The sequence below is a fragment of the Myxocyprinus asiaticus genome, chromosome 10 (genome assembly GCF_019703515.2).
Source record: "Myxocyprinus asiaticus isolate MX2 ecotype Aquarium Trade chromosome 10, UBuf_Myxa_2, whole genome shotgun sequence".
NCBI lineage: Eukaryota > Metazoa > Chordata > Actinopteri > Cypriniformes > Catostomidae > Myxocyprinus > Myxocyprinus asiaticus.
In genome coordinates this window covers 13,661,013-13,681,654 of record NC_059353.1, presented here as the reverse complement: position 1 = coordinate 13,681,654, position 20,642 = coordinate 13,661,013, and the positions used below count along the sequence as shown (strand labels likewise).

Sequence of the window (20,642 nt, the reverse complement as noted above, 5' to 3'; positions counted from 1 at the left end):
TTTTAAAATGTTCCCAATATCTGCCCTATCTGCTTCTAAAAAATATATTATTGCTTTTGTCGCACTGCTGGCAAGAGACCTGATTAATTGGAAGTCACAGTCCACCCAGTCTTAATTAGGCTGACTTAAAGCTGTTCCTCTATTAAACATGGGACTTGGGGATGTGTATATTTGTTGTTGTCTCTGTTTTTTGGATTGTCTTTGGTATGTCACATGGTTTCAATCCTTCTAATCCAATTAAGATGTTCAAAGGCCATTGTTTTGATCAACCAAGCAATATATACCTTTAGATGTATCTTTTGATTTGGACTATTCTATGACACTGGTTGTCTGCTTGCAAAAACTACAAAGAGTGGGAAAAAAGACTGGTTGGAATTAACATAAATTATAGAGTTTGGTGGTGAAAAGAGGGATTTTTACTGCTCAGTTTATGCCAGATCATTGAATATGTTTTGATTACTGAAATGATTAAAATGCATTAGGCAATGAAACTGTTTCAAGGTCATATTATGGTCCACACACCCTCCCATTGTTACATTTTGGGGTCTATTTTCCATACCATGAAAACTTTGCTGACAAGGTAAATGTAATATATAAATCACAGATGATGGGCTTAGAAAATGTTTCATAAAACTGTGTTGTTGGAGCTTTCATCATCAGATTTAAAATGGAATATATCCAGACATGTGGCTTTGGCTCCATGTTGTTTGTATGCTCATTTGTCACAATCAAACCCCATACAATGCACTGACAGGATTTGGTTTAATATTTTCACCAACGATCGCTGGTATTGGATTAAATATTAATCCAATAACAATTGAGGGATGGGCAAACCCCTCCTGTCTTTTAAAACCCATCACTGACCCTCTTCATTTCTTAGTTCACCCAAGCTAACTTCAATTATTGTTTATGCTTTCACATTTCAAAAGCAGGGACTTATTATTTGATGTGTTGATTTGCTATTAAGCCTTTATCTTTATCTTTCAGAAATGGATTCGCTACGCATACTACTGTATGCTCTAATTTTCCTGCTGAGTGTGATTGGTAATCTGCTCATCATCGTGGTTTTGGTCGTGAACAAGCGAATGCGGACGGTCACCAACTCATTCCTTCTCTCCCTGGCCATCAGTGACCTTATGATGGCTGTGTTCTGCATGCCCTTCACTCTTATACCCAACCTGCTGGAGGATTTCATCTTTGGAGCTGCCATGTGCAAGATTGTGGCCTATCTCATGGGTAAGATGGACATACACTTTAACTAACGAAAGACAGTTAGTCAGAATAGTTATCCAAAAATGATAATTCTCTCATCATTTACTCACCCTTTTGGTGTCTCAAACTCGTATGGAGGTATGTGGTGTTTTTGTCCATACGATGCAAGTCAATGGTGTCCAACACCTTCAAATACACAAACAAAAAAACATAAAGGCAGCATGAATGTATTCCATAAAACTTGAATGGTTTAATCCATGTATTCTAAAGCGATGCAATCTTGGGTGAGAAACAGACCAAAAATCAACTCCTTCCTTCGCGCTTGATACATGCACTGTGCAGACGTTCTACACATCAGGGACATGCTGTCCATATAAGCAAGGTAAGCAGTGTTTACTTAACAGAAGAGTAAAAAGAAAAATTTGGCTTTAGCCGTATAGACTTAACTCTCAATGAACAAATGAGATTAACAACTGAACTTCACAATAGAAAAGTTAAAGAAAATAGAGAAACACTAAACAAACTGATTGATGCTACCTGCTATCTAGCTAAGCAAGAATTAGCATTTTGGGGTGACGAGGAAGGCAATGTCTCTTTGAACCGTTGGACCTACATAGAACTGGTTCATCTCATTGCAAAGAATGATACGAGTTTAGCCATGCATTTAAGCCCATCCACTCTTTTCTCAGGCTTGTCTAACAAGATCCATATCTATCTGATTGAGGCAATCGGAGACATTATCATCAATAACATTAAAAATGACATTTCTGCAGTGCCCTTTGTTTCTGTAGAAGTTGATGAATCAACAGACTTCACAAATAAAGACCAGGTATCAGTCATACTGCACTATGTACTGAATCAAGAGGTGAAAGAAGCATTTTTAGGTTTTGATGATGTGAGTGACGAACATAATGCATATGTTTTGGAAACTTTGGAGAAATTTAACTGCACGGAAAAATTAATTGCACCAACATATGATGGAGCTGCAGTTATGGTATCACATTTAAATGGTGTGCAGGCCAAGTTCAGAGAAAAAAAATATCCCAGAGGCTATTTTCATGTATTGTTATGCCCTCAAACTAAACCTCGTACTGTCACAGTCAGCGAGATCTATTTCAGAATACCACTTCTTTTTCAAAATGGTGGAAGGGCTTTCTTCATTCTTCAGCAAATCAACAAAGCACACAAAACTTCTGGATGAGGTAGTCAAGGGACGGATACAGAGAGCTGCGCAGAGAAGATGGTCATCACACTCGCACCTTGTTCAGACAATTAGTCACCACTACTCAGATTTAAAGACTTTGTTTCAGTCTATGATCGAAAATCCAGTGGCTTGGGATAATGACACACTTAAGATGGCTGCGGGATATGATGCCTGGCTGGCAAAAGTCTCAACGTACTTTCTACTTGGCATCTATGAGGACATTTTCAATTTGACGGATTCACTTTTCAATGTGCTTCAGAAAAAGGGCATGGACATTGGCTATTGTTGAGCTCGAATAAAGAACACAATGGCTGCTTTGTATAACAAATGGCAGGGCTTAGATGTTTGCCATGCGCAATTTCTTCAGAAATGCATCCAGCTCAACCTCAAGGAAGGGCGAGCAAGAGGCAACCAGTCTATCAGGGATGAGAGAAGGAAACTTTTTGACAGGATTATAATGATATCACCACACAAATGCAAGCACGATTCTACGATTTCAACAGTTTGAGTTTCGTTGGCCTTGTTGACTGCAAGCAATTTATCTAAATGTCAAAAAAGTTTGACAACGAAAAGTATGCTAATTGACTTTGTCAGACTCAAGGCCGATCTTGTTGGACCTTACCAAATAGAGGAGGTGAGTGACAAAACACCTGTGGTTTTCACCTTTTCTTTTTCTTTTTGCTGTATTTCTAAAAAAGCTCTTTTGGCACTATGGTTCATTGTATGATTTAATGGACATAAACATGCTCGGCTCAATATATGACAATCTTTAATTTGTGTGATAAGACTGTCCTGAATTTAAAACAATTTGGTCATGAAGTTCGCCACTTAAACATTATAGTTTCTGTTGACTTTTGGGTTATAGAGCAACAAATTACATCAATAACATTTCCGTGACTTTATACTCACCTGTATAATGTGTTTTGGGCACAGCGTTTAATAATGTGTAATAAAAATCTCTGATGCTTGTTCCGTCTCAAAGCCCACGGCATGTATCTGCTATATATCCATCAAGTGGGTGGAATTGTAATCAATCTTCAAATCATGATCGCTAAGGAGACTGCAGATATCAAGATTTATATTGAAAAAAGAAGTATATTTGTGCCTGTTCTCACCCAAAACCAATGGCATTTCTTCTGAAGAAATAGATTAAACAGCTGTAGTTGTATGGATTGCCTTTATGTAGCATTTATGTCTTTTTTGGAGTTTGAAAATGTTGGACCCCATTGACATGCATTGTACGGACAAAAACACCTCATATCTGCATAGAAAATATCTTTGTTTTTGTTCCGCAGAAGAAAGTACTGTAATACAAGTTTGATATGGAATAAAGGTGAGTAAATTCTTAGATAATTATTATTTTGGGTGAACTATTCCTTTAATAAATATTCATTGTCAACAATGAGTTAGTGCACAGTTTTTTTAAAAGATTTGCCAACTTGTACCAAATTTGTAGCTTTAAATCATTTAAAGATTGTTTTGTTTAAAAAAATAAAAAATAAAAAATGTTCCCTGTCTGTCACTCACTCGACGTTGTGTCGATGTAGTGACACTAGGGGTCACTCTTGGGAGCCCCATACACCTCTGCTTTTTTTAAAAAAAGCCAATGAGAATCGTCGAGTGGAATTTGCATGCCACTCCCCCGTACATACGGGTATAAAAGGAGCTGGTATGCAACCACTTATTCAGATTTTCTCTTCGGAGCCGAACGGTTGTATTCAGTGCACTGAATTAAATTCCCTCCAAAGACGCACCTCAAAACTGCTGGATTTACGGTGCATTTCAGCAGCTTCTCCCCCTCTGCCCCTGTGGAGTGCAGAGAACACCCCTGGGCGCTTCGGCAGAGCAAAAATAAGAGAGTATATTCTAAAAGAGTATATTTTCATTCACAAAAAGAGCGACACACACGGAATGTCTTTTTAAGATGCCTTTCCGTTTGTGTGTTATTCCTGGTTGCGGTCATTATCTCTCCGCTTCTGATGGCCACGAAACATGACCATGGCGACGTTGCCGTTGCGGCTTGCTTTCGTAAGAAAGCAAGATGCTGACGCAAAAACGCACACTAACGATATTGGTTCGTGGCGGTAGACCTGATGGACGCATACTGCCACGTCTTGGTCTTTCTTCGACACAGACCCTTCCTGCGGTTTGCCTTCGAAGGTCAGGCATACCAGTACAAGGTCCTCCCCTTCGGCCTGTCCTTGTCCCCTCGCATCTTCACAAAGGTCGTTCCCGCTAAGGAAATGGCTAATCCTAGCTCACTCTCGAGAGTTGCTGTGCGCACACAGGGACCTCGTGCTCCGGCACCTCAGCTGACTGGGGCTTCGGGTCAACTGGGAAAGAGCAAGCTCTCCCTGGTTCAGAGCATCTCTTTTCTCGGTTTGGAGTTGGACTCAGTCTTGATGACAGCACACCTCACGAACGAGAGCATGCAGTCGGTGCTGAACTGTCTGAAGGCGTTCAGATGGAGGACAGCGGTTCCACTGAAATTTTTCAGGGGCTCCTGGGGCATATGGCATCCTCAGCGGCGGCCACATCGCTCGGGTTGATGCATATGAGACCGCTTCAGCACTGGCTTCAGACTCGAGTCCCGAGATGGGCATGGCACCGCGGGACACATCGTGTGCATCGTTGCATTTTGATGGGCAGGGGTTCCCCTAGAGCAAGTCTCCAGGCGTGTCATGGTTACAATAGACGCCTCCAAGACAGGCTGGGGCGCCAGATGCAATGGGCACACAGCCGCTGGCTCCTGGACTGGCCCGCGGCTGTGTTGGCACATCAGCTGCCTAGAGTTGTTGGCAGTACTGCTCGCCCTGCGGAGGTTCTGGCCATTGATCCAGGGCAAGCACGTGTTGGTCCGGATGGACAACACAGCGACGGTAGCGTACATCAACCATTAAGGCGGTCTACGCTCCCATTGCAAGTCACAATTCACCCGCTGTCTCCTCCTCTGGAGTCAGCAGTGCCTCAAGTCGCTACGAGCCACTCACATCCCGGGCGACCTCAACACCACAGCAGATGTGCTGTCACATCAGGTTACCCTCAGGGGAGAGTGGAGACTCCACCCTCATGTGGTCCAGCTGATTTGGAGTCAATTTGGTCGAGCACAGGTAGACCTGTTTGCTTCCTGGGATCCTCCCACTGCTTGCTTTGATACACCCTGACCGAGGCACCCCTCGGTATAGATGCACTGGCACACAGATGGCCCCCTGGAGTACGCAAATATGCGTTTCCCCCAGTGAGCCTACTTGCACAGACCCTGTGCAAGGTCAGGGAGGACGAGGAGCAGGTCGTCCTAGTAGCAACCTACTGGCCACCCAGACGTGGTTCTCAGATCTCACTCTCCTCACAACAGCTCCCCCCCCCCCCCGACGAATTCCCCTGAGGAAGGACCTTCTTTCTCAGGGACGGGGCACCATCTGGCACCCGCGACCAGACCTCTGGAATCTCCACGTCTGGCCCCTGGAAGGGACGTGGAAGACCTAAGTGGCCTACCACCTGCGGTGGTAGACATGATCACTCAGGCTAGGGCTCCCTCTACGAGGCGCCTGTATGCCTTGAAGTGGCATCTGTTCGCTAAGTGATGTTCTTCTGATGCGAAGACCCCCAGAGATGCGCAGTTGGATTGATGCTTTCCTTCCTGCCAGAGAGGCTGGAGGGGCGGCTGTCCCCCTCCACCTTGAAGGTGTATGAAGCCGCTATTTCAGCTCATCATGATGCAGTAGATGGTAAGTACTTTGGTAAGCACGTCTTGATCATCAGGTTCCTGAGAGGTGCTAGGAGGTTGAATCTCTCCAGACCGCGCCTCGTCCCCTCGTGGGACCTCTCTCTAGTCCTTCGGGGTCTACAGGGAGATCCCTTTGAGCCCTTGGAGTCTCTCTCTTTGAAGACTGCCCTCCTGACTCCGCTCACTTCCATCAAAAGGGTAGGGGACCTGCAGGCTTTCTCTGTCAGCGAATTGTGCCTGGAGTTCTGTCCGGGTTACTCTCACGTGATCCTGAGACCCCGACCAGGTTATGTGCCCAAGGTTCCCATGACCCCTTTTAGGGATCAGGTGGTGAACCTGCAAGCGCTGCCCCCAGGAGGAGGCAGACCCAGCCTTGGCGTTGCTGTGTCCGGTGCGAGCTTTACGCATCTATTTGGATTGTACACAGAGCCTTAGAAGCTCCGAGCAGCTCTTTGTCTGCTTTGGTGGACAGCAGAAGTGCTGTCTCCAAACAGACGATCGCCCACTGGGTCATTGACGCCATCGCGATGGCATATCAGGCTCAGGATGTGCCACCCCCTGTGGGGTTATGAGCCCACTCTACCAGGAGTGTGGTGGCCTCCTGGGCCCTGGCCAGTGGCGCCTCTTTGGCAGACATCTGCAGAGCAGCAGGCTGGGCAACACCCAACACCTTTGCGAGGTTCTAAAATCTCCAGGTTGAGCCGGTCTCATCCCGTGTATTGGCAAGCACTAGCAGTTAAGTTTCCAGGACAGCTGGCCAGGTTTACCACTTGCGCATAGCGCCTTTCCCCTCCCTTGAGGTGAAGACGTGCACTCTTGACTCCCAGTCGTGTTCACAGACTGTGATCCCTGGTTGACTTTCCTTCTTAGCCCTCTGGCAGTTGAGTTTTTGGAGAAACTCGCTGACCGGCCCAGTACGTGTGCTAATGAGCCCCTGTACTGAGGTAGGTGCTCCACATGTGCTGGTTCCCCGAAGGCAACCCCATGTGATATCTTCCACAAAATCGTTTCCCTGTCGGCAAACTGCGTCTTCCTTGGGCAGAGGCCCCTCTGCCCCCGGTCGCCATGCTCTGTAGAAACTCCTCCCCCTTCAGGTAGGGGAGGAACTCTATTAACTACTATGGGAACTCTCCCCATGACATAGTTCCGACAAGCCTCGGTAAGACCATGTGACATATTCCACTCAAAATACCCCCCCCCCTTTGGGTGGGGTGTGGTCTCCGCGGTGTCTTCCCCTTGGGAGGGACCCCCCCGACGCAGACACTTATGGCTCCCAGTCAGTTAACAAATTCCACTCTTTTTGGGTTGAAAAAGAGGGAAAGAGGCCTCGGCTGGGCTAGTCTGTCCCTATAGTTGGGCAGTCAACTTGTTCCTGATGGATCGTTCGATGCTCATAAGAGCATTGGGGGAGGTTACGTGATGGCCTGGTGTGCTGGCTACAAGGCACACAGCGGTCTGCCCATCACACACCGCCAGTTCACGTAACACAGTTCAGATAGTTGTGCCGTTTTGTATAGGGACCCCTAGTGTCACTACATCGACACAACGTCGAGTGAGTGACAGATATCATGGTTACTTTCGTAACCTCTGTTCTCTGATGGAGGGAACGAGACGTTGTGTTCCTCTTGACACAATGCTGAACTACCTGCTGAAATGGCCGGGACCTGGTCTCGGATCCTCAGCACAAAACCTGAATGAGTGGTTGCATACCAGCTACTTTTATTCCCGTATGTCCGGGGGAGTGGCATGCAAATTCCACTTGCCAATTCTCATTGGCCCTTTTTCAAAAAATCAGAGGTATTTGGGGCTCCCAAGAGTGACCCCTAGTGTCACTACATCGACACAACGTCTCATTCCCTCCATCAGGGAACAGAGGTTACGAAAGTAACCATGACGATTTGTTTATATTTCTGTGAAATAATCAGTACTTATTACTTTTGGAAGGACAGTAAATCTGATCGCAAAGTCTACAAATTTCTGTTAATTTCTGCTAGTCTTCTGTACAGCCATTTGCTGAGATTGCCAAACTGTATTTTTAAATGTTTTTTTTTTTCTGTGCCGATCTATTATTGTGAAATCATGTACTTTACATTTACTGCTCCTTAACATCATGTAAAACAAGGTAAATTGTGGTTGGTTGCTTTACATCTGAGTCAAACGGTCTCTTTGTGTCCAAATAAATATACTGTAAATACTTAAATTTGCATCCGGTAGTTGTAGACCTTAGGTAACTTGTTAGCAACTCGAAAACCACTATTCTAAGTACCCATTTGAAATTCCAGAGGGAACCCATGGTGAAATAGCCTTCTGGGCTGATCTACAAATTGACGTCATGACTAAACAGCTCTATATAACTCAGACTTTTGACCATACGTTAAGTCTGGCTACGCGAGACTACTGTTTGCTTGTAATATAATTACCAGGATATCAAGCTTTATTGTATTACTAAAGTTGACATTGGGGCAGTTCCTAGCTTTCAGAAAATGAAATTGGCCACTGGTGTAGACTTATGTTTGAATGCACCCAGCTGACCTCCACTTTTTTCATGGATCACTAACTCCCTAAATGAAAGTCAAGGCTCATTCAGCAGCAGCTGATACAATGCAAAGGTCAAATCTGACACACAAGGGCTTCTGTAAAATGGATTGGAGGGGAAAAAATTTACTCAAGTTGTGACTGCTCAGTTCTGGACAGTAGCGGACTAAAATAAAGAGAATGTGGTTGCACAAAAGTCACGACACAAAGTTACAAACTAAATGTAAACAATTCAGGTTGCATGTTCCAAGGAAACAATTACATTGTCATGTTTTGTGCCTTTTTTTTTTTTTTTTTTTACTTGCATACATGGGCAAGCAGAAAGCATTTCTTAAGGATGCTTTTTCCCCCATGCATTATGTTCACTGTCTGTTAGAGAGGCCCCTGGGGATGACATAGTTCAGAAGAGAGCAGATCTTATTTGCTTGAGTGTGTGCGAGTGGCCTGCAGCACACAGTGACAGAGTGCGACATGGCAGCTCATCCAACACGCTGTGCCAACCAACCACCCTGTTTGTTTTTTGAGGGGGAGGAGAAGGAATGGGATTTGTAAATCAAAGAACAATTTCCCTGGTATGAGCTCTGGTGCAGAGAGTGAGATCAGATCAGAGCTCTCGGGCCATCAGGACAGTAATTCCTCAAACATGTAGGGTGGTCTGCAATCTCACTTTACAGAGACTGCTAATAGAATGCCATTTCAAAATGCTGATAGCTTTGTATTTTTATAAGAACGCATTTCTCAAGGATTTGTCACATTCAATTTTGATCTGTGTCAACCCCTTCTAGATGTGAAATAAATTCATTTAGCGATAAGAACAGCTATATCAGAAAACTTGGCAGATAAACTAGACGTGAAAGCCCTGGAACACTGAATCCCTGATTTGTATCCTGCATTCAGATCTTTGGGCACTTTTGGGCAAATTACATTTGAGAAGAAAGCAACAAAACAACAACAACAACAACAACAACAACAATAGAGAACATAGTTACCAGACATCACTCAGTACACATATCCAACAAACCAAAAATAAATTACATAATTACATTGAAACAATATGTAAAAACATGTACTTCATGTGGAACATCTAACATAATTATTTGCTATTATTATTCAATTTGAAATAATTTGATATTATTAATATAAAATTAATTGGTTGGAAATAAAACTGTTGTTGAACATCACTGAATCAACTTTAATACATTAGGTTACACCAACAAAACTTATTTTAAGGATTATGATCAGGCAGAATGAGCTACTTAAGGTAACAGTTGCACGTTACACCTTTTGCAGTGCACAAACCATTATTATATACACACATTTGCTCTTAATTTTCATTTGCTTTCTGTAAAAAGTGGTAATGTGCAATTGTTGACTTAAATATCTATTTCTGCTTGATCTAACCTTATAACAATTAGTTTAGTTGGTGTATCAATTTGTTAATAATATTTTTGACTATTATTCTGAAATCATGTATTTTATATTTGCTGTCTTACAAATTGTAGTTATTTGCTTTACATGTTTGTCAGTATATATAACACTGAAGTATATGATACCACTCAACTAATGCTCTTTTTATTTACTTGGGTGACAATCTGTACTATATGGTCAGTCTGAGAATTTTCCTTTAACATTTTTAAGAAGTATTGAGTATCTGTAAATATCTAAATAAATCTTGATTTACCAGGCCGTATTTGTCCTTAGAGGACAAGATCTTTGAGCTCTTGACTCTAGTTTGTACAACGACTTATTAAACCTTAAATGTGCCCAGTTCTTTATTTAAAAATGTTTTATTCTTTTTCCTTATAACAGGTGTTTCAGTGTGCATATCCACTTTTAGTCTAGTGGCTATAGCCATTGAGAGGTACAGTGCGATTTGTAACCCATTGAAGTCGCGGGCATGGCAGACCCGCTCCCACGCCTACAAAGTCATCGCTTTTACCTGGGTTCTGTCCTTACTGATCATGACACCCTATCCCATCTTCAGCACCCTAGTCACGTTCAGCAAACCCAACAACATCACGGCTCACATGTGTCGCCATGAATGGCCACAGAATGAGGTGGAGCAAGCATGGTGAGTACTGCAGATATTTCTCGGGGTTAGTGAACCAACCAGAATCATTATGTGTGTAATAAAACAGTAATAACAATGTAATAACTTCTTGATAAATAACATGATCACATGATTATTCAAAAACAAGTAGACACTTTTTGATGAGAAACAATACTGAATGCATGGCAGACCATGCAGTGGTCCGAGCCCTGTTGTTATAGATTGATGCAAAGTTGTCTCTTTGATTTACTTACAGTACAACAAGCACAAAGTAGGCTTGAGGGAATGTTTCAGGTTCAATACAACTTAATCCCTTAAGCATGCTGTCGATTACCACAGAATATTTTTTTGAACAAACAAAAATCACGTGCAAGTAATGCACTTACAATGGAAGTCTAAGGGGCTACACATTGCACTGGGATAAACCTCAAAATACATACTGTTTTAAAAGCATAGACTTAACGGTGAAGTCTATGCTCACTTACGAATGGCTTACATATACTGTAGTTGTTCGAACCCGGAAAACAACTTTAATGAGAAAGGCATCATGTCGAACATTATTTCTCATGACATTGCTGTTTGTCTGTCTCATAAACCCCTGGTATTAAGAGTTTTGGGTGATCCTATCACAAGTGGTCAGCACTAAGTACAGGTGGAAACAGATCTAAAAAGTTTTGTGATCGCATCACAAAAACCACATACAGAGGTAGTCAAAAACTCATCTGTCCACACTGCATTTGATGTGTAAATGCTAATGTGTTCTGAATGCATCCCAAACAGCAATGAAGCACCACCTCTGACCTCTTCACCTCAGGTCAGAATCGGCTATATAGGAATCCATTGTTTTGAATCAAAATGTTAATCGCGCAAAGAAATTGCGGTGGAAATTAATGTTTGGTGTGCACAGGGCTTAAGCAGTGTCAAAAAGGGAGACAAAGACAGAGAAACAGACAAAGAGTCACTCTGAAATGCTAAGATTAGGAGCAGGTGAGGAGCCTGGGTAGCTCAGTGGTAAACACGCTGGCTACCACCCCTGGAGTTCGCTAGTTTGCTAGTTCGAATCCCAGGGTGTGCTGAGTGATTCCAGCCAGGTCTCCTTAGCAACCAAATTGGCCCAGTTGCTAGGGAGGGTAGAGTCACACAGGGTAACCTCCTCGTGATCGCTATAATGTGGTTCGTTCTCGGTGGGGCACATGGTGAGTCGTGGCTGCCGCGGTGGATGGCATGAAGCCTCCACATGCGCTATGTCTCTGTGGCAACGCGCTCAACAAGCCACGTGATAAGATGAATGGGTTGATGATCTCAGACACGGAGGATTCGTCCTCCGCCACCCGGACTGAGGCAAATCACTATGTGACCACGAGGATTTAAAAGCACATTGGGAATTGGGCATTCCAAATTAAAAAATAAATAAATAAATAAAAAAAATAAATAATAAAAAAAGGTGTCTTAAAAGTCAGCTGGGTGCCTCCTGTGGCACATTCATGTTTTATGACAACCACTAGTAATCATGTTGCTAAAAACAAAAGTACTCTCTCTCTCTTCTTGTTCTGCTTGTGCACATTCCTTATACTTTCTTGATATCATATTAAGAACTTTCAAAGGCACTTTTTGTCTGCCAGGTGCACTCAGTAATTTTTGTTTTTGGTTGCACTGGCCAATATGGCAGTTGTCATTTTTTCAAAAGTATTGAAAATAATACTGAGTATAGCTTTAATAATAATAATTTAATAATAAGCCAGCTCATTCATATCCCCATGAGCTGTCTTGCGTTCCCAACTTTTGATGTCTTTAAATTCTGCAGGAAACAGTTTACGATTCACCCTGCATGTCCCACAGGCATTAGTTCCCATTTCTAACAACAACTTAACCATAAGAGCTAGGGATGTGTAAAAGTTGTCAAACCAAACATTGTGGCCCTGGTCTTTGAATGGCTGCAATAACGATTCAACTACTTTGGTGGCCAAGTCAGTGACACGCCCGTCATGACTACCTGTGTAAACATTAATGTCGAGAGTATACCCCGAGTCTGATGTTGCAATTACCCATAATTTAAAACCCCACCAAGTAGGCTTGCCCTTCATGTATTGTTTAAATCCTGACTGAACTTTAGACCTGACCATACGTTCATCTATTGAGAGATTTTGGTTAGGCTGAAAGAGCTGCTGGCATTTTTGTTTGAGGTGGTCCATAAGATAACGCAACTTCCTAAGGCAATCCTGATTATCCTCTGTGGTAGGGTCTACAACATGTAGAGCTGCTAAAAGAGCCTTGTAGTGGTCACGCGACATAAATCCCACGAGCCCTGAAGTGACTTGGTTCCCCAATGATGATGGGAATCAGGGAGAATTGAAAACCCCATGTAAATGAGCAACCCAAGAAATCTGTAAAATTCACTGGGGTCACCTCCATCCAAGCTCCTTGGTAGCTGGAATATGACAGACAGTTTATGGACGAGCTCCCACCCCTGATGGTTTGTAAAGCTGCATATCTCAGCAACTACAGCCTGAGTAAAAAACAGCATGATAAAGTCAATTTCTCACAACATCACATTGGAGGTTGACCGCACAGCCTGACACACGCTACCTAAGTCAATACCGAATGGATGGCTAGGTTTAAATGGGAGAGGTTTTGGTGCCTGTGAATCGTGTCAGAGTACGAGGGATAAGACACAGAGTCAGGGAAGCGTTTACGCTTTCTAGCTGACTTGGGACCTGTGCGAGAATGGCTAGCCATACCCAAAATAATAAGAGTAACAGTGTTAGTGTTACTGTGAGTATCAGTCATATGAGAAATAGAAACAAACAATACATACACTTTCATACATACCCAGTTGATGGTCTTGGCTGGGGATCAGGTTCCATCTCATCCTCCATCTCCTCATGGTCTGGATCTTCCTGCAGTAGTTCCTGGTCCAGCAGATCTTCTCCTGTGTGCTCATGCCCTCATGAGCCATGTCCTCCTCTGCTATGAACCTAAGCTCACCAGCAGTCAGCTGCCTCCTCCTCTTGAGGGTGCTGAGCAGAGAGCCATAGTCTCTATCCATCTCTACAACAGAAAAAAAGACCAACAATTGGTAGTCAGCAGTGTATTCTTCACAAATCCATACACTGAATAGTCACTAAAGGCTTGCAGTCTAAGCAGAATGTCCAACTGCAGACAGCCCTCTCACACTTTCCTTGTGAACAAGAAGCTACACGCAATCTAAAATAATGTCTGTGTGATGGATAGGTAAGGCTATTTGCTAATTTATAGAAAGATATCTACCATTTTTTTTTTATTACATGGGAAAATCAACAAGCTAGATAACTTGTCTAACTAGCACGCCAGTTTCCAAGCAGGTCTGTACAGCGTCTGCTCTCTGCCTCACATTACTTCAGGCGGATTTTTCACAAGCGACAAAACTGGCAAAAATAGTTATTGATATTTAGTTAAAAATGTACATTATATTGCTAGCTAATGTTTATTTAGCAAGTTTCACAGAAACTGCCAAAAAAAGGTTGATATAAAAAGAGGCTCGCTGATGACGGTCACATCAATTTTTCCAGAAATAAACTAGGTAGCGCTAATCCTACAAATAAATGCTTCGTAACTAAAAAGGTTTGACTATCTTCCACAAGCGACAAAATTGGCCAAAAAGTTATTGATATTTAGCTAAAAATGTACGTAGTATTGCTAGCTAAAATTTATTTAGCAAGTTTCACAGCAATTTGCTTAAAAATAGAGGCTAGCTGCCTGACCAATGAACACCAACGGTCATGTCATTTTTTTCAGAAATAACTAGCATTACTCCTACAAATAAATGCTTTTTTTCCAATTTGAAGCAGTAAGTCCAACACTGGAAGTAATCTCCCGGCGTATCCTTTCTGGCTCCGCTCAGGCAAATGGAGGATGACACTGATGACGATACATTTATTATTCATGCCCAGTAACCCCTTAACCAATCATATGTGCTTTTAGCTTATATTGTCGTGAGTATCTGGCAGTTTTCAGAAATAAAATCGGTGATTGGACGGCGAAGATACTGAGACAGGAACCATGGGAATAATTGTTCCCAAATTTGAACGCTCCGGCTGGTAAGGGTTAAACCGCAAAAGGATGCAATTAATTTTATGGTACTGGAACTCTCGGAAACAACATGCCGACTTCCCGTTTGATCGTGTTGGATCACATGTGATCGGATCACCCGGGACACATATTAATACCAGGTGTAAACTGGGTCATAAAGGGAGACAAAGACAGGGAAACAGACAAAGAGTCACTCTGCAGAGCTAAGATTAGGAGCAGGTGTCTTAAAAGTCAGCTGGCTGCCTCCTGTGGCAAATTCATGTTTTATGACAACCACTAGTAATCATGTTGTTAATTAGACAGCTAGGGACAACAACAGTACTCTCTCTCTCTCTCTCTCTCTCTCTCTCTCTCTCTCTCTCTTCTTGTTCCCCTGAGTTTGCTTGTACCCATTCCTTATACTTGATATCATATTAAGAACTTTCAAAAGCACTTTTTAACTGCCAGTTGCACTTAGTAATTTTTGTTTTGTTTTTGGTGCTCTGGCCAATATGGCAGTTGTAAGTTTTTTTTTAAGAGGACTGTTCAACTTTTTAATGAGGAAAATAATACTGAGTATAGCCTTAAAGCAATAAGTCACCAGAGGTTGTGCATTACGGAGATAACTATGGGTAGCCTAAGTGCTGTTGTTCGGCATGTCACCAACAATGTTTCCTCTAAGCTGAATGTGTACAGCTGCACACCTCTAATGTTGATTCTGTGCAGACTAAGGCAAAAACTAAGGCTTGCATTATTTTAGTGTCACATGTGTTACACTGATAGTATTTGGTGTGAGTAACAATGTGCACGGTCTCTACATGTCTATTAATCATTGCTCCTGGAAGGGCCACACTTGATGAACTTTAAGTCATCATGTGGCCATTTGTAGTCACTATTTTAAAGTGAAAAATAGAAAACTTTTTGTAAATATTAACACACTGAGCACTTTATTAGGAACATCTACTTATTCATGTGATAATAAAATCAGTCAGTCGTGTGGCAGCAGAGTGCTACATAAAATCATGGAGATACAGGTCAGGAGCTTAATTCATGTTCACATCAACCATTAGAATGGGGAAAAAATGTGATCTCAGTTATTTTGACCGTGGCATGATTATTGATGCCAGACAGGCTCTAGAGTTTACTCAGAATGGTGCTAAAAACAAAAAACATCCAGTGAGCAGCAGATCTGCATACAGAATGCCTAGAAAAGAAAGCTGAGGCTGCAGTTGGCACAGGCTTGCCAAAACTGGACAGTTAAAGATTGGAAACCATAGCCAGGTCTGATGAATCTCGATTTCTGCTGAAGTACACAGATGGTAGGCCCACTGCAGCCTCAGCTTTCTGTTCTTGGCTGACACAAGTGGAACCTGACATGGCCTTCTGCTGTTGTAGCCCATTCGCCTCAAGGTTTGACATGTTGTGCATTCTGAGATGCTATTCTGCTCACTACAATTGTACAGAGTGGTTATCTGATTAACTGTAGCCTTTCTGTCAGCTGATAGATAGATAGATAGATAGATAGATATAGATATATAGATATACATACAGTATATATAGATATATTGTTCAGAAGAAATATATTTTGGAGTGCTGCTTGCTGCAAGGACCTCGTTGGGTAGGACCCCAGAAGTTGCTGTTTGGTTGGATTTCAATCATAGGACTTCAGGGAAAATAGTCCAAAGCACTTCTTCTGGTAGAAAATTTAAAAAGCCTTTATTGTCAATTGGCTAGTCACATCAGGACATTAAACATTTAAAAAAATAGTGACTGCACACTGATGCATTTCGGCAAACAGCCTTCCTCAGAGTGTGACAATAAAGGCTTTTTAAATTTTCTACCAGAAGAACTGCCCTGGACTATTTTCCCTGAATTCATAGATATAATGTTGTTGAAAGATTAATCAAAGTAGAACACTTTTCATCAAAATAGAGCACTTTTTTGTCTACTAAGGGTGGCCACTCTTGAATAAATGTCAAAGTCTTAAAGAGCTATGCATTTGTGGGTCTATTTGTGGGGTGGGTTATTGCGCATTTAAAATGCAAATGTAGTGTGCTTTAAAGAAGGAGCTCCAGACAGTTTTATTTTGCCTCTGTTGATCATGTTCTTTTGTGTCTCCTTTTCTGTTTCAGGTGCATCCTGTTGCTATTTGTTCTATTTTTTATTCCTGGAGTTGTGATGATCATCGCCTACGGGCTTATTTCCCGAGAGCTCTACCATGGAATACAGTTTGAATTGGAACAGAAAAAGGGACAGTGTGGTGAGACCTTTATGTAGTCAATATTCAATTCAATCAAATTTACCTTTATAGCCCTTTTCACAATACATGTTATTCCAAACCAGGTTTGCAAAGAGTAGTTCATACAAACCCCACAGTAAACAAACCAAAGATGTCAATGGCAGGGAAAATTTTCTAAAATGTTTAAATAGATGAGGAAGAAACCTTGGAAGTAACCAGCAGCCGGTTGCAAGAAACACTATAAGTTTAGAAAACTTTTAGGGACAATACACTTACATGTACATTTATAATTAAGGGGTTTCTTAAGGGGTTTCTTGGAACTGGGCCCATGACTCAGTTAGGGAAGCCCTCCTCCTTGGGCTGAAACATATTTAAATTTATATAAGGTGTACATACATACAGTATATACTGTAGCCTACAGGTATACATACATGTTCATTTGAATAGAAGTAATCTAGTCTCAAAGTATTAATGATAGTTGTTATATTAAATATCAGCACCCTTGGAACACTTCTTGTCCAATCAGATTAGAGAACCGGAACTGATAGTTGTATAATATGGTCTAATTTATTGTTATGTTTTTAATAAGCAACATGTAGGCCACCCCAAAGCATATTAACTGGGCTAGTTCCTGTGGACGTATTTGATGACCTACCCTGAGGATTTAATTGTCTGTGTGTACAGTCATGACCATCTGTTTATGAAAAAAAGTGAATGAGACCCAATTTCCTAAGTAATGAAATGTGACCTATAATTTTCAAAAAATAAATGCAGCTGTTCAAAATTTCCGTATCTGCACCTAAAAAAGCAAGAAGGAAATATGAACTTGAATATTACTATAAATTGCTCATTGGCAGAACTCTTTAATATCTGCTGGATTGTTTTATGTCCCATCCTAAATTTCACTATTCTGCTGTAAATCGTTCTATTAATGTTATAAATATACCCCCATTGTTTCTGTGCTTCAGCAATCTAGTATTACAACTCTCCATCACTGAATGAGTCACAGCTCTCCACATTAAAAATGTTTCATCTGAATTAGTGAAATGTCATTTCCTATTCCATTTTTATTGGTAACAGTTTGTGCAAAAGGAACCTCCTGACTGCACAAATATGATCTTATTGGTTTGTGGAAAACAGTAGGGATTCCATTAACAATTTTTTAAGTACTTTTGAGGATTAAAGCTGAAGTATGTAATTTCTGCTGTTAGCGCAACCAAACGGAATTGCAAAAATAAACATTGTTTTCATAATAGCTTTCTGAATACACCCCCCGTCTGCCATTGGTCAAACAAAGAGATAGTACCGCCCCCAAATACACCACTGGTTGAGTAACATTGTGAGGGCAGGACTAAGTGGGCCGCTCAAAACAAACAGAGCAATTTTCAATTTTCAAGTTTTCAAGAAAATTAACCTATGAATGGCTTACTTGTAATTGTCTTTACATATTAAGCTGGGATAGGAGAAAGTATTTGAACACAGAAAAAGTTATATACTTCAGATTTAATTGGTCCTAAAACTATTCTTTTGCTACCTTGCAAGCTCTGTTCTGTCCTTCAGGAAATGCAAATCTACTTTAATATGTAATTTTCCTCTTGTCCTCATCTTACTCATGAATTGTGTATAGCTGAATGACTACCTTGTAAATTATTTTGAGGAATATGCAATGTTTCCTCTTTAGGAATGAAAAATGACATCAGTGCCACTGTCTCATCTAGTAGCGATGATGGAGATGGCTGCTACATTCAGGTGTCCAAGAGGCTCAACTCTTTGGAGATGTCAGCCCTCACCCCAACTGACTCCACAAAGGTGGACCGACCACGCAGTAACACTTCTGAGGCCAAATTAATGGCCAAGAAGAGAGTAATCCGTATGCTCATTGTCATCGTGGCTATGTTCTTCATCTGCTGGATGCCCCTATACTCTGTTAACACCTGGAAAGCTTTTGACCTTCCATCTGCCCACAGAGCTCTCTCCGGAGCCCCCATTTCTTTCATCCACCTGCTGTCCTACACATCCGCCTGCGTCAACCCCATCATCTACTGCTTTATGAATAAGCGCTTTCGCAAAGCACTTCTTGTCACTTTTTCTTGCTGCTGCTGGTCATGCCGCAGGAGGGTCTTCAGAGAAGGTGATGATGAGGTCACTGCGACTGGTGCGTCCATGTCCAAGTTCAACTACACCACTGTAAGCACCATGGGGCCATGCTGATTCTCAGACCACAGGCCCCTATGGGACCCTGGCTGGGATAGACAGAGAAGAATTAGGGTTGTTGTTGACATATGGTTTGGACTGGTAGATAACACTCAGCTTTGAACAGTATCCCACAAAAATGATGAAGGTTTGACTTCTGTTGACAGACGTTTCAAGTGAGTAGCTGTGTTTAAAGGCAAGCAGTTAGGCTGCAACATACTTTATTGCCTAGCTGCAACAAATTGCTCATCATTGGTTGTTGTGTAATGATCTGTGATGGCACATGTTGTTACATAAACACCAAAGACTTGTATAAATGAACATAGTAACGATAGCATCCCACAAGCCGTCTTGAAACTACCTTTTGGTTGGAGATGTCATTCCTACTAGCAGTTTTTGCTAAAATCTCGTTCTCTTCTGTCAGGGGTGAAAGACCAAAAATGTAACAATGGCTTGTCAGTTATTCGGTGTAAGAAGTAGCTCATTGGTCACTGTCAAGACCACAAGAGTCCATTAACTCACCAGGAAGTTGAGTTGCTCGGGCTATTAACGTCCACCAACTCCCTCTGATTCTCCAACGACTATGTAAATTAAGCTAATGACTGAAAATCAAGAAGTGGAAGCCAATACTATTACGTTAAGTTATCCTTGTTGTAGTTTTAAGTGCTTGCTTAGTATATCCAGTATTTTTTTTTTTTTTTTTTTTAAATATGTGTTTGTAACGTCAGGAGAGTTATTGTGAAGGATTTCTTATATGAAGACTTCATTAATAATGTTTAGTTGTCTGTCTAGAACCCTAGAACATGTTGTAGTGTACTGTAGCTCTGAATTTCTTATTTAAATTCAAAGATTGAGTCAACATCATACTTAAAGGGTTATTTTAAAGGTCATAATATTCCACAGTATTTAAAAAATTAGACCAAATCAGATGGTTAAAGTCAACATGAAATCAAATTTGACCCTATTTACTTTAGTAATGCATGTTCCTGGTGTTATTGCACACTGTACAATTTATCAGTGCATATTTTAACAGAGTGTAATAATGCTTCACCTCTAAAATGATTTTCCTTTTTATCTGATGTCACAAATCCCTTGTTTTAACATGTCCTCTCCAACCACCAGGTTCCATTCTGATATGCAACACCCACATTTCAAAATCCAGACAATTCGCAATGGATAAATGTCCCACCATTCTTCTTTTCTCGTTGAATATCCTGTTTTACTCTAAATCTGATTACATTAGAAGAGGGAAGTCAAATGGTTTGCAAACGCTGTTTCATGTTGACTTTTAATGATGATTGAAATGTTGTGTAGGTCTGTTGCTAGATAGGAAAGTTATTTTGGCCAATGACCTCATCCTCATTCATGTGGATGAAGAGTTTTTATTCTTTATTTTTAAAGTTGTCCATCATGCCCCTCACAGTCTGTGGCACAT

General features: G+C 41.6%; 1 protein-coding gene across 1 annotated transcript in view; it reads left to right on the top strand.

The window, feature by feature from the left end:
- The window catches only part of LOC127446785 (cholecystokinin receptor-like), a 42,160-nt gene extending 22,935 nt beyond the window's left edge, over positions 1 to 19,225 (top strand). Inside the window, exons 2-5 of the mRNA XM_051707994.1 lie at positions 988 to 1,236; positions 10,488 to 10,749; positions 16,908 to 17,035; positions 18,696 to 19,225. Coding sequence (XP_051563954.1) covers positions 988 to 1,236; positions 10,488 to 10,749; positions 16,908 to 17,035; positions 18,696 to 19,225 — 1,169 coding nt within the window. The remainder of the gene's footprint in view (positions 1 to 987; positions 1,237 to 10,487; positions 10,750 to 16,907; positions 17,036 to 18,695) is intronic.
- Positions 19,226 to 20,642: the final 1,417 nt, after the last annotated feature.